The sequence below is a fragment of the Chrysochloris asiatica genome, unplaced genomic scaffold, assembly GCF_000296735.1.
Source record: "Chrysochloris asiatica unplaced genomic scaffold, ChrAsi1.0 scaffold00008, whole genome shotgun sequence".
Taxonomy (NCBI): domain Eukaryota; kingdom Metazoa; phylum Chordata; class Mammalia; order Afrosoricida; family Chrysochloridae; genus Chrysochloris; species Chrysochloris asiatica.
The window spans coordinates 2309312-2323008 of record NW_006408526.1 but is presented as its reverse complement, the minus strand read 5'-3'; the positions used below and the strand labels follow the sequence as shown (position 1 = coordinate 2323008).

General features: G+C 39.5%; 1 protein-coding gene across 1 annotated transcript in view; it reads left to right on the top strand.

The window, feature by feature from the left end:
• Nucleotides 1–13697, top strand: part of MAML2 (mastermind-like 2 (Drosophila)) — a 513922-nt gene that overhangs the window by 488141 nt on the left and 12084 nt on the right. Inside the window, exon 3 of the mRNA XM_006833751.1 lies at nt 7944–8147. Within this exon, the coding sequence (XP_006833814.1) occupies nt 7944–8147 (204 nt within the window). The remainder of the gene's footprint in view (nt 1–7943; nt 8148–13697) is intronic.

Below are 13697 nucleotides of genomic sequence, written 5' to 3'. Positions count from 1 at the left end.
TACTTGATTAATAGTAAATGCCCAACAAATATTTGCTGAGTGAGAGCATAAGAGTGAAGAAGAGGATACCTCTAAAGACATAGGTTGATTATTGGCAGATCTTTAATAAAACAATTGTTATTGTTAGATGTCATTGAGACGGTTCCAACTCATAGCAGTGCCATGCATAACTGACTCTCTACTTTATCAAGCATGATATCCTTCTCCAGGGACTAGTTACTCCTTATGACATGGCCAGAGTACAAGAGCCATGAGACAAAGTCTTGCCATCCTCACTTTTAAGGAGCATCCTAGCTGTATTTCGTCCCAGATTTGTTCATTCTTCTAGCAGTTCATGTTGTCGTTGTTAGGTGCTGTTGAGTTGGTTTTGACTCATAGCAACCTTATGCACAACAGAATAGAACATTGTTCTGGGTCGTTGAGCCCATTGCTGCTGCTACTGTGCCAATCCATCTTGTTGGGGACTTCCTCTTGGTCACTGACCCTCCACTTTACCAAGCATGATATCCTTCTCCAGAGACAGGTCCTTCTTGATAATATGTCCCAATTATGAAATACGAAGTGTTGTTATAGGGCTTCTAAGGAGCATACCTATGCTTTATGGACTACGCAAAGGCTTTCGATTGTGTGGATCATGACAAGCTATGGACAACATTGAGAAGTATGAGAATTCCAGAACACTTAATTGTACTTCTGAGAAATCTGTACCTGGACCAAGAAGCAGATGTTCGAACAGAGCATGGAATCATTGAATGTTTTAAAATTGGGAAAGGTGTGCAACAAGGTTGTATTCTTTCACCATACTTATTCAACCTGTATGCTGAGCAAATAATACGAGAAGCTGGGTTCTGTGAAGAAAAACGTGGCATCGGGATTGGAGGAAGACTCATTAACAACCTGCGATATGCAGATGATACAACCTTGCTTGCTGAAAGTGAAGAGGACTTGAAACATTTACTGATGAAGATCAAAGAACACAGCCTTCGGTATGGATTGCATCTCAATGTCAAGAAAACAAAAATCCTCACCACTGGACCAATAAACAACATTCTTATCAATGGAGAAAAGATTGAAGTTGTCAAGGACTTCATTCTTCTTGGATCAACTATCAACATTCGCGGAAGCGGCAGTCAAGAGATCAGACGACGTATTGATTTAGGCAAATCTGCTGCACAGGAACTTTTTAAAGTGTTGAAGAGCAAAGATGTCAGCTTGAGGACTAAGGTGCGCCTGACCCAAGCCATGGTATTTTCAATAACCTCATATGGATGCGAAAGCTGGACAGTGAATAAGGAAGATCATAGAAGAATTGATGCCTTTGAGTTTTGGTGTTGGAGGAGAATACTAAAAGTGCCATGGACTGCCAAAAGAACCAATCGATCCATTTTGGAAGAAGTGCAGCCAGAGTGCTCTTCGGAGGCCAAGATGGCTAAACTTCGTCTCTCATACTTTGGACATATTGTCAGGAGGGAACAGTCACTGGAGAAGGATGTTATGCTGGGTAAGATGGAGGGTCAGAGAAAAAGAGGAAGACCCCCAACGAGATGGATTGGCCAAGTGGCATCATTGATGGCGTCAAGTGTGGCAGTGGTAGTGAGGTTGGCCCAGGTTCAGACATTGTTTCATTCTGCTGTTCATGGGGTCGCTTTGAGTTGGTTCTGACTCGATGGCACCTGACAACAACAACAACAGGGTGCATTCTAGCTGTACTTCTTGCAACACAGATTTGTTTGCTTTTCTGACAATCCATGATACTTTTACTATTCTTCTCAAACATCATAACTCAAATGCATCAATTCTTCTAAGGTCTTCCTTATTTATTGTCCAACTTTCACATGCATATGAAGCTATTGAAATTTTGCTTTAGCATCTCTGTGCTTGAGAGTGAGTTTGACAGTCTCTTCTGACATCCATTTTGGTCTTTTCTTTCTTTGTTGTCTTTTTAATGACCTTTTGCTTTCTTCCTGTATGCTGTTTTTGATGTCATCACACAACTCTTCTTCTGTCATTAGTATTTAATGCACCAAATCTGTTCTTGAGATGATCTCTAAACTCAGGTGGGATATGTTTAAGGTTCATAGTATATTCAGTAGTCTTCCCAACACCAAAATTCAAATGCATCAATTTTACTTTAGCCTTCTTTCTTATTCATTGTTCATCTTTTGCCTATTAAGTGGTTGAAAAATACTATGGGTTGAGTAAGGCGTGCCTTAGTTCTCAAGGTGACAGCTAAAAGAATACAGACATGCTTTCATTTTTGTAGCAACCTGTGCTTGATTAAAACAAGGACTCATATTTAAGAATTGGCTTTCTACTCTGTATCAGTGGCTTCACTAATATTGCAAAGGGACTTTAAAATCTTAAATATACATTCACAAATACATATATGGGGTGGGGGGGCTCAAAAAAGTTCATGGAAAAATGGAATGAAAAGAGAATGGAAATTTTCCCTGCACTTTTTGAAACCCTTTCATATACTTGCATATTATCAGTGAATACATATTAAATATAAATTGATATTAAATCACAAAGCTAGGATCAGAAATCTATTTTTGTAAACTAGCATCAAATACTATAGTTTTATTGGTAGAAACAGGAAAAAAAACAAATGAATTTTTACTTAAGCTTATAAACTGCACAAGTCATATAGCTACTGCTTGCTGCTAAATCAATCTTTGACACCTGTTTCTATAAAAATATGTTTTCAAATAAATGAAAGACTTATTGTTGTTATGTTGAGTGCATTCATAGCAACCCTGTATAGGGTTCTGAGGAGCAGCTACAACAATGGAAATAGCCCAGTTCTCTCTCTTTCTTAAACACACACATGCAAAAAAAAACCCCACACAAATACACTTTGCTCTACTGTCTGAAGATGTGTCATTTTTACCATGGCCTTCACATATTCTTGAGAAGAATGTGAATGTTGAGGAGAAACAGATGCTTTCTATTAAGACAAGTTCTACATAGGCCGAGTTTAAGGCAAAGAATGGAGTTGAGTATAGAAATCAAAGCCAATAAATGGGAATATATTTTTCTTTCAAAATATTTTATGTACCAAAGTTTGCACAATATCTTGGCTATGACAGAAAGCCTGTGTAAGGAGGTGTTTTGTGTTTCACAGCTAACATAAGGACAAAAACACGGTGGCAGCTGACAAATATTACTTAATCGTGAATTGAAAGACTGTGTATAGTGGTGTTCATGGTAAGACTCATGGGGTAGAAACTATCAAGTTTTAAAATATTCCAAAAATTTCTAAAGGGAGACATTGTGACATTTTTTTGGCAAGTAGATTTTTTTTTTTTTTTTTTTTTAATCTTGGAAAGGGATGGTCCCAGAATTCTCTGGCATTTATTTTGGTGAAGTTCACCAATTCTTCTAACGTTGAGCATTCTGCCCAACTCTTCTCTCTCTCTTTATTTTTTCCCTTTCTAAACACTTTTTCAATCCCCAGGAAATAGAAAGTTGCCTAGCATATCCCTAAAACTCACTGACATGAGAGTTAATTCTACCTCATAGCACTTTATGTAGGGTTTCCAAGACTGTAAACCTTTACAGGAGCAGATTGCCTCACGTTTCTCCTGTGGAATGACTGGTGTGTTTGAACCACCAACTTTGAGGTCAGAAGCACAATACCTAACCCACAACACCACCAGGACTCCTTGCCTAGTACATATTCTTCTTGTTGTTAAGTGCCATTGAGTTGGTTCAGACTCATAGAAGCCCTGTATAGGGTTTGCAAGGAGCACCTGGTAGGTTTGAACTAGTTATCTTGAGGTTCGCAGTCTAATGCTTATTCTACAGTGCCACGTCAGGACTCTCAAAGAGAGGGAGAGGGATTGTGTGCTGATGACCCAGGGGCAGGCTTGTGGGGTGTATATACCCTTTGGATTTTTGATGAGGCATGGAGAGGACTGTAACCATGGCAATGAAATGAAGTACAATAGGATAAATGTAAAACTAATGTTCTCCCATGTAAACTATCACATAATTCACAATAAAAACTTAAAAAGTAAAATAAAATAAGGTGCAGCTGCTACATGCTGTCCAGTCAGTTTTGACTAATAGAGACTCTTAGGGTTTCCAATGCTGTAAATCTTTATGGGAGCAGAAAGCTTCATCTTTCTCCCAAGGAGTGGCTGGTGAATTTGAACTGCTGACCTTGCTGTTAGCAGCCCAATGCATAACCCACTTCACTACCAGGGCTACTTAAAATAAGGGGCTTTTTTTGTTGTTAAGTGCTGTTGAGTCAGTTCTGACACATATAGGACTTCCAAGGAGCAGCTGGTGTATTTGAACTACCAAACTTGTGGTTAGCAATCCACTGCTTATCCTATAGGATCACACCAGGACTCCAAACTAAGGGGTAATACTTAGTAAATGTCAATTAGTCGCTCTACTCATGAAGAAGGTCCTTGGGTGGCACAGTTTCTGGTCATCTACTAACCAAAAGGTTGTTGGTTAAAACCCACTGAACAGCACTGCAAAAGAAAGTCCAGGTTAGCTGCTTCTGTGAAGTTTATAGCCAAGAAAACCCTCATGGATCAGTTTTACTCTCTAACACATGGGGTCTTCATGAGTCAGAATCAACTAGACAACAAAGGATTACTCATAAATAATTCCATGTTTAAAAACAGCACAGGGAAGAATAAAGCAACAAAGCCCTGAGCTGAACCCCTAGTTTTATCAAAGACTCACACTCCAAAAGGCAATTCATTTGAAAATGGCACTTCATGCACCTTCTGGCCCATCCATACATGAGGATGAAAGTAATTCCCTGAATCTATAGGCAGCTAATTGAGACTTTTACACTTCTGATAGCATTGACACAGAACAGCTTTCTGCAATCTACAAGGCCTGTTTACTTTGTTTCATGATAAATAGACAGCAAACTAAATTATTGTGTTGAAATAACTTTTAACAACTATGAGCTGCTATAAATTTTCATATGCTTGCTATGTCCTAAGCACTGGATTATTTCCTCTAGTTCTTCCAGGAACCCTATGAAGTCAATACCATTATAATTCCTATTTGACAGATAAGGAAGTTGAAGTTTATGAAGTAAATTACCTTCTTTCAGATCACACAGCTAGTAAGTGCCGAAAGTGGGGTATCAACCTGTCTCCAGGGTTCATGCTCTTGTCCACTGTATGGCCATGCAAAGAAGACTTAAAAGAAAAGTGCATTGTAATTATTTTTTTCACCTCTGTTTGTCAGACTTAAAAAGAAAAAAATGCTAAAGTCCTTTATTCAGAAAGTCTTACACAAAATGCCAAAATCTATCATAGAAAATAACAGGAACATTTCTATTCTATTTCAAGTGGCTAGTGGAAGACCACAGTGCCTCTCACCATGAAGTCCTCCAGCATCATTTCTAACTGTCATGACAGTTTTCTGACTTTTCTTTGTGCCAGTCCCAGATTCTGCTTCCCTTCCATAGTCGGGGGACTCAAAGGCTCAACCTTTAATCTTCCATTTATTTCCTTCTCTACTTATCCTCCCAGAGTGCTGAACTTACAGACCTTCCTCTATTAACATTCTGTTGTTAATGACGATCAAATTCTTGTCTCCAGGTTCAGATTCCTAGTGGCTTATCTGACATGTCAGATGAAATCTTTCCGGGAGTTGATTTAAATAGAGAGAATTCAGTAGGCATGGGGATGCAGATGAGTTAGAGGGTGGTTCCTTTACCCTGCTTAAAGTATGTACTTCAAAGAAAGCTTTTTAAATGTTTTAATTGTGTTAAATTAACTGCTGAGGAGTACTCCTTGCCCAGTCCTCACACTTGCTGAATGGACATATGGATTGGCTCAGGTTTAAAGTAAGAAAATATTTCTTCGTAAGGCTTCCTGCTTTGGCTGAGAAGTAGTAGAATGTTGTGACTGAGAACCAGGGTTTCTGAGGACAGACAGCTAAGTGACTCTCTGAGCTCAAGTTTCTTGTCTGATAATACCAGTTCTTCCCCCACCAGTTGTTTTGTTGGGAGTATTAAATGTGGCAAATCATGTAAAGTACTAAGCATAGTGACTGAATTATAATAAATTCTCAGTAGATGTCCATTTTTAGGATTATTTCATTTGCATCACTCTCCTTTCTAGCTGGTAAACTCTCTAGCCTAAGGGGCTACTAAAGACCAAGATTCTACCACCCCAGGTTTGGACTGGCTGTTTGTTTTGTTTTTTACAACTCTACAACAGATAACTAAAGAAAGAAAGGGAAGGGAATAAAACTCAAGACATTTTCCATATATGGAGTGGTGTATACCAGCACTGGACTGTTAACTGCAAGGTCAACAGTTCAAACCCACCAGTTGGTCCTTGGAAACCCCATACATTGTCACTATGAGTCAGAACTGACTCGATGGCACTTATAAACATCAATGTTGTTGCTGTTGTTACGTGCCATGGAGTTGGTTCTGGCTCATAGCAACCCTGTACAGGGTTTCCGAGGCTGTCAATCTTTACGGGAGCAGAAAGCCTCATCTTTCTCCAGCGGAGCAGCTGGTAGTTCTGAACTGCTGACCCTGAGGTTCGCAGCCCGATTCGTAACCACTACGCAACAACAATACTACTGCTTAAAAGAAGCCCTATGTCACAGTGGGTTAAGCATAGGGCTGCTAAATGAAAAGATCAACAGTTCAAACCCACCAGCCAATCTAAAGAAAAGAGATGAGGTAGTTTGTTTCCGTAAAGATTTCCAACCCCAGAAACCTGAACTTGGCAGGTCTACTCTAGGGTTCCAGAGGGTTGCTCTGAGTTGGAATACACAGAACTGCAACAGGTATACTGCTCAGTCTTCATAGGAGGAGCTTTACCATTCTATTTCTTGTAAATTCACACAGTCCACTGGGGAATGAGAGGTGGATTGTATTGCTCCCAAGTCTCCAGTGTTTCTTAAGGTGCAAATGAGCAACAGAATCCCACCTCACAGCTTCAGAATCTCTGGGGCATGGCAAGGCATCTACATTATACCTGCTGCCCAAATAACTGTCATAGAATGTGAGGATCCTTCATTTAGTTCTTATTTCACATCATCTAAAATTCAACTCAATGTTTTATTCTATGTTTTCATTTAAGCATTTTCTCCCTTAATTATATGATAAATTCTCCAGAGTGAGGAATATGTTTGCTAATCTTCTTGTAACCCCCAAAGCGACTAGCTAAATCCTAGATACAGCTCTGGGAAAGAATGAAAGTTATTGACTGGGTTAAGCTTTCTGCCCTATAGGATTTTGATCTACCCATGCCTAAATGTTGCTTAAGACTTGGGGTTAGAAGGAGAATTCATCAATACCTAATTATTATTTAACATACAATATAAGTTTTAGCCAGCACTTTTTCATTGTCTATTGATAGGTTGTTTGTTTCCTGGTTAATAAACTGAGATGCCTGACTTACTGAATGAAAAACAAAATGAACAAGTCAGGAACAGTGAAGTTTCTTTCAAGTTTCAGAGTGTTTGTAAAAGAGAAATTCACAGGCTTTCCAGCCTCCCAATCACAGAAAGCGGAGCAAGGACCTTTCTGTCCAAAATGGCTATTCAACTTTTAACTGTATGAACTGAAACAGAATTTTTATTTTAGGCTCAAAAATGATTGATTAATCATCCATAATGTGTTTGTTTCTGGTAAATGAGAGATTTGCTGTATGTTCTTATGGTAGTTTGTTTGTTTGTTCCTGAAGTCCCATAATCTCATTCTGGAATGTGGAGGTTCCATCATCAGTATTTTATGGGAGCTTTTCCAATGCCCTAATGTCATTAGCATGGCTGCTTTAGATGCTGTGATTTGCAATTATTTCTTCTACACTTAAAAAACAATTCCCTGAGTTCCGCCTTGTTAACTATGTTTGATCTGTAGTAAAGATGACAAATTTAGGGGTTTTTTTCTGCATTTTTTCTTTTAATTCATAGTAGCGTTTCTCCCCCTTTCTCTTCTTTAGGATCAGCACTCTGTGGTAGGCCAAAACCCAGGCCCCAGTCCAAGTCCCAACGCCTGCTCAAATCCCAACACTGGCAGTGGGTACATGAACTCCCAGCAATCACTGCTGAATCAGCAATTGATGGGAAAGAAGCAGACTCTGCAAAGGCAGATCATGGAGCAGAAACAGCACCTTCTTCTTCAGCAGCAGATGCTCGTTGATTCGGTAAAGCTTTCTACTGATCTCCACTGTACCTATCTGTTGGCCTAACATAGGGACTTCGTTCTTTTCCATTTCTATTTACTTGTGGCAGTAATAAAAGTGTCTCTGTAATAAGAGAAGCTTACATACCATACATGGGAAGTGTTGCAGGAGGAGGAAAAAAAGAAAGAAAACTTCATTTACCAGGTGCTGGCTGGTTGGAATGTGTAGCACCTCAGTTAACTAGCCCTGCCCAGCCCAAGAATGTCTAGAACTACTAACACCATGAACATATGACACTGGGAGAAGAAATCAGTTTTGGTCCCTAGCCCTGAGGGGCAGACATAATGGACAAGATTTTAATCTACTCAAATCCATACTGATTCTAGAGAAACAAGAGCTTTAAAGGTAGTTTTCAAATCCAATGTAGAGTTTCAAAATACGATTTTAAGACTTCTAAGATTTGACCTTCAAAATAAAGTATCTCACAATGGAGGATTTTTTTTTAAAGAAATTTGAAAATATATTTTCCACTTTTACATTTTAGCAGCCTTGAAGAAAGCAAAGTAATATTCCCACACACTGCCCCAACATTAACCTCGCTTCAGTATTTACCTGCTCATCCCTTTGTTGGCTCAGACATACTCAAACACTATACAAAATGCTACCTCCTCAGAGACCACAGCCCCATTTCCAATAGCTTCATTCTTTCCCTTTGAACTATCTGTTGTTGTTGTTGTTGTTAAGTGCTATTGAGTTGGTACCAACTCATAGACCCTGTGTTAGGGTTTCCAATGAGCATCTGGTGAGCTTGAACCACCAACCTTGTGGTATAGTTCAAAACAACTTTGAAGTCCAGCGCATTAACCCACAGCACCACACCAAGACTCCTTGAACTATTTAGCCTAAGGAAAAAAGGAATGGGCAGAGTTAACCATCGGTAGGTAAATAAAGCCAAGTTATACAGAAGAGAGGGAAACAAACAAATTCAGATAATTTTATACTTAAGAAGTGTTATAATAAAAGAATCAGACATACAAGATGTGATAAGTGCTATAATTCACTTAATAAATATATATTAATTTATAATGGGGATGCATCCATGAACAAGAACGACCCAATCTTTGCTCTTAAGAAATTTAAGAGTCCACCAAGGACGTTAAGTGAATGTTCTTGTTAGTTGCATTGAGCAGGTCCCAGCTCAAGTGTGCAGATTAGAAATGTTCACAGGTTTTTCAAGGCTGTGATCTTTCAGAAGCAAATCACCCAGTCGGAGGTTTAAGGAGCCTCTGAGTGGAACCAAAATGGTTTCAGAGGTGAAGTTATATCTATAGAAGATCTGAAGCTAAGAAGGTAATCAGGGAAAAGATAGGGGATTGTTCAGCCAGTAGAACCAGCTACTCAGAAACAATAGAGGACAGTACTTTTGACAAGGCATACTGTAGGCCAAAGAATGAGGAAGGGATGGGCATGAAGTCCAGAGATGAGAGGCCAGAGGTCAGGGCTTGATAAGCCAGAGTTTGATTGTCTGAAAAACAATGGGGAGAATGCTAAACATTTGAAACAATGCATCATATTTGCATTATAATGAAGGCATAAACAAGGTAAGGGGAAATATAGTAGAGAGGAAGATTAAATCGAGAGATTGAGGATAGTCTCCCAAGAGAAGAAAAATTTGACTATGAAGGGCTGTGGGTTTCTGATGGGTAGAGCAGGTGAGTCTACCATTCCAAGTGAAGAATGGGCCAGAAGCAAAAAGGGGTGGTCTGGATGTATGTCTTGGCTAGTGTGAGACTGTATTATAAAATACTTAATTTAGAAAGTAGAAGTAATAAATAGCAATGACATTTTTAAAAAGGAATAATAAATGAAATAAGTTTGGAATCCAGAATATGGAGAAGAAATTTGTTGTTGTTGTTGAGTGCCATCAAGTTTGTTCCAACCAATAGTGACACTGTATAGGGTTTCCAGAGAGTGGCTGATGAGCTTGAACCACCGACCTTGCAGTTCAAACCGACTTTGTAGTCCAGCGCATTAACCCACAGCAGAACCACACCAGGATTCCGTGAGAAGGAATAGTGGAAGTAAATTTATTTGATCTTTAATAAACAGTGAGAAATCAGTTTATGGATGACTTTGAGTATACCCCAAAGTGCAAGATGTCGCACTTTTTTTTTCTATTGCCATGCAACTGGTGTTTTCTACAATTCATAGTTTAAAAAACTCGAGAGTCCTCCTGTCTAACCCACCCTGGGTTTTTGTTTTGTGTTTTTTTTTTTTTTTGAGACTTTTATAAACCAAGTAACAATCTTACTAATTTGATAACACACAGAGGTTGAGTTTCTGTATTTTCAGCTCTGATATGAGAAGGCAAGAAATGGTAGCAGACACATTCTGTGAGGGTCCTGGCCTGGCGCTGGCCTGACTCCCAGCGAGCCCCAGTGAGTCACCGCTGAGACAGGTGCAAGGACAGTAGCATAGGCTGTAGAGATGAATACGAATGAGGCTGCCGTTTTTGGTGATTTTTGAAAACCATTCACATTTCTCTTTGTTTGGACACCATTGAGGATGCCTGTACTTTTTTGCATATCCAGGAAGAAACAGTCTTTAATACCCTTTTACATTAGCATAGGCTTTGTAGTCATTTGCAGTCAGTTGGCAAGGCCAGATAGAAGCCAAAATGGAGACATTTTCTCATGCAAGTGTTATCCTTACTCTCTATTATACTCCCACCGATGAAAAGCACAGGGAAGAGATGAGTAGTACCTATTACAATGGACATTGGAATTACCAGTGCATACTGAGTCCTGGTGTGGTGCTGTTGGTTAATGCGTTGTACTGCAAAGTCAGTTTGAACTGCAAGGTTTGCAGTTCAAGCTCACCAGCTGCTCCTCAGAAACCCTATACAGAGTCGCTATGGGTTGGAACCAACTCAATGGCACTTAACAACAACTGTGTACCTACTGTGTACTAGATACCATGTTGACTTTTTATAGTGGTCATCCTACAGTACTACACCAGAACTCCAGGCTTTGTAATAGGTTGTTGTTAAATGCATTCAAGACGGTTCTGATGGTTTTGGACAAGAGAAGATTTTAGAAAGCCTTATACTTGGCATGAAAATTACAGTTGTCAGGCCTGCACAATAGTTTATAACAAGAATGATTGACCATCACCACATTTGGCTTCGTGGAACATTTCTTTTGTTCCTTTTCTTAAACATTTAGAGCTTGGGTAAAACCAAAAAAGAGTTTTGCCAACCACTTTTTCCCTTAATTTGTACACCCATGTTTAAAAGAAATGTAATCCATATGTTTCTGACTCATTTACACTTACCTCATCAAAATTATGTTTTATATGAATTATTTGATATCCAAAACACTGTATTTCAAGGTGTTATGTGTTTTATTTTCTTAGTAACAAAATCTTCAGTGTAGTTTGTTGTTGTTTTAAGGTCTATCTTACCTTTTTAGTAAACTAATTCTACAAAGAAGGTTTGGAATTTGGTGGGAAAGTTAGAAATACATGGTTTAAATGGTATCTACGTTAGGTAGGAGTCCTGGTGTGGCGCTATGGGTTAAAGCGTTGGACCGCAAAGTTGGTTTGAACTGCACGGTCACTGGTTCAAGCTCACCAGCTGCTCTTTGGGTCACTATGAGTCAGAACTGACTCAGTGGCACTTAACAACAATAACAAATTAGGCAGCCCACATTTGGCTTCCAAATCTGTACTCATCTACCTATTACAAAGTTTTGTTTTCTATTCATTGAGCTCTCCAGAATTATATTGTTCTCTGCTCACCAGTACCAATAATTTTAATCTTTGAAAATCGAAGTTGCTTTAGGGTGCACACAATGTTGCACTGGAGTAATTAAAGAAACTGCCTGATCCATCCTGAGAAATGAAGTCAAAGCAGCCTCTGATGTCCAGAACTGATCTTACACTCACAGCCAGCCCATTCTGTTCTCTGCTGGACACAAACAATCTTACAAAATACCAATCTCAGGCAGGCTTCCTCTGAGACCAGGCTAAAATGAGATAATGAGAAATGGTAGCAGACACAGTCCATGAGGGTCTTTCATAAAATAAGGCCACTTCATAATTTTGTCTAAGAACAGACACAAACAAGCTTACTGTACAACCCACAAAATAAGTACCAAACATGCCCCCTCTTGCTAAATGAGTGACTGCTACTGCATTACCCAATCATAATCTTGACCTCACTTTCTGACAGCTTCCAAACTAGAAACCTCTCAGAATCATCCAATCAAAGTCCAAATCCTATAATCGGTTCTTCCTTAGACCGGCCTAATGAGACACCATGGTCTACATTCCATTACTGCAATGGCTAATAACCTCAACAAGGGTGTTCTTATTGGTCTTTAGCTTATGACAGTCACAATATTTTTTAAAAGACCCCCCACTTCCTCTCTTAGTTCATAAACTTACCCATTCTGAAGATCTAAAGGTGCTTACTCAAAAAATGAAAAAATAAAAGAGAAACCTGGGAAAATTGTTATGCTTTTAGATTGGGACATTGAGAAGTGGAGTAGCAAGGGACCCTTGTATTATGTGGCAGGTTAAAACCTGACATTGTAACTCAGACAGATCTGAGATTTGGTACCTGTTCTACCACAGTGTGATCCTGAGCAAGTTATTGAACTCAACTAAGCTTCCATTTCCTCATCTGTTAATTGTGAGCAGTAATATCTACTTTTGAGGTGGGGAGGGGGAATGAGGTATAAAAAAGCCTATAGTTTCCAGGTCAGTGCCTAATAAGCTAGCTCCTAATTTCTCTTCCCATGTAGAATTGGCCAGAATAACAAATAAAATACAGGATTCCCAGGTGTCCTGCATTTTATCTGATAATTCTACTCCTATGCCTTGCACATTCCTTGGAACCATAGTTATGTATAAGTACCAAAGTCCTGGGTGGCACAAACAGTTAAGTGCTTGGCTGCTAAGAGGATGGCAGTTCAAGTCCAACCTGAGGGACCTCAAAAGAAAAATCTAGTGATCTACTTCTGAGAAATTAGTCATTAAAAACCTTCTGGATATAAGACTAAGAAAAAGAAATTATACTAAAGGGGGGTAGGGGGAAGTCTTTGTTGGTGGGAAGTTGGTGATGGGTGGGGGGGAAGGGGGGAGGGCGGAGCGCAAGGCTGGGATTGGACACAGGAGAGCTTGGGTGCTGGGGAGGGGGGCAATGTACAGGGAGGGAGAGGGAAGTGGACAAACAGGGCAGATGGGAGACAATTGGGCATGTTCAAAAGGGCTAAATGGGACAGAGATAAAGGACGATATATGCACAGCCTTGGAACTGCAGGGCTCTGAGATACAGGGATTGAGTCATGGTTGGAATGGGGAGGGGGGGAATCATGTTAAGATGCTTGACTGTTTTTTTTGTTGGTTGGTTGGTTGGTTTGTGTTTTTAATCTTGTTTTCCCTTGCATTATAATATAGAGTAGACACTGGAGAGGGAGAGAAAGGAATAGTCAGAAACTCCACACTAGAAGGCTTGTACGTCCGTCTTCTGCCTATGACTGATTGGAATACCTAAAATGGGGCTACAGC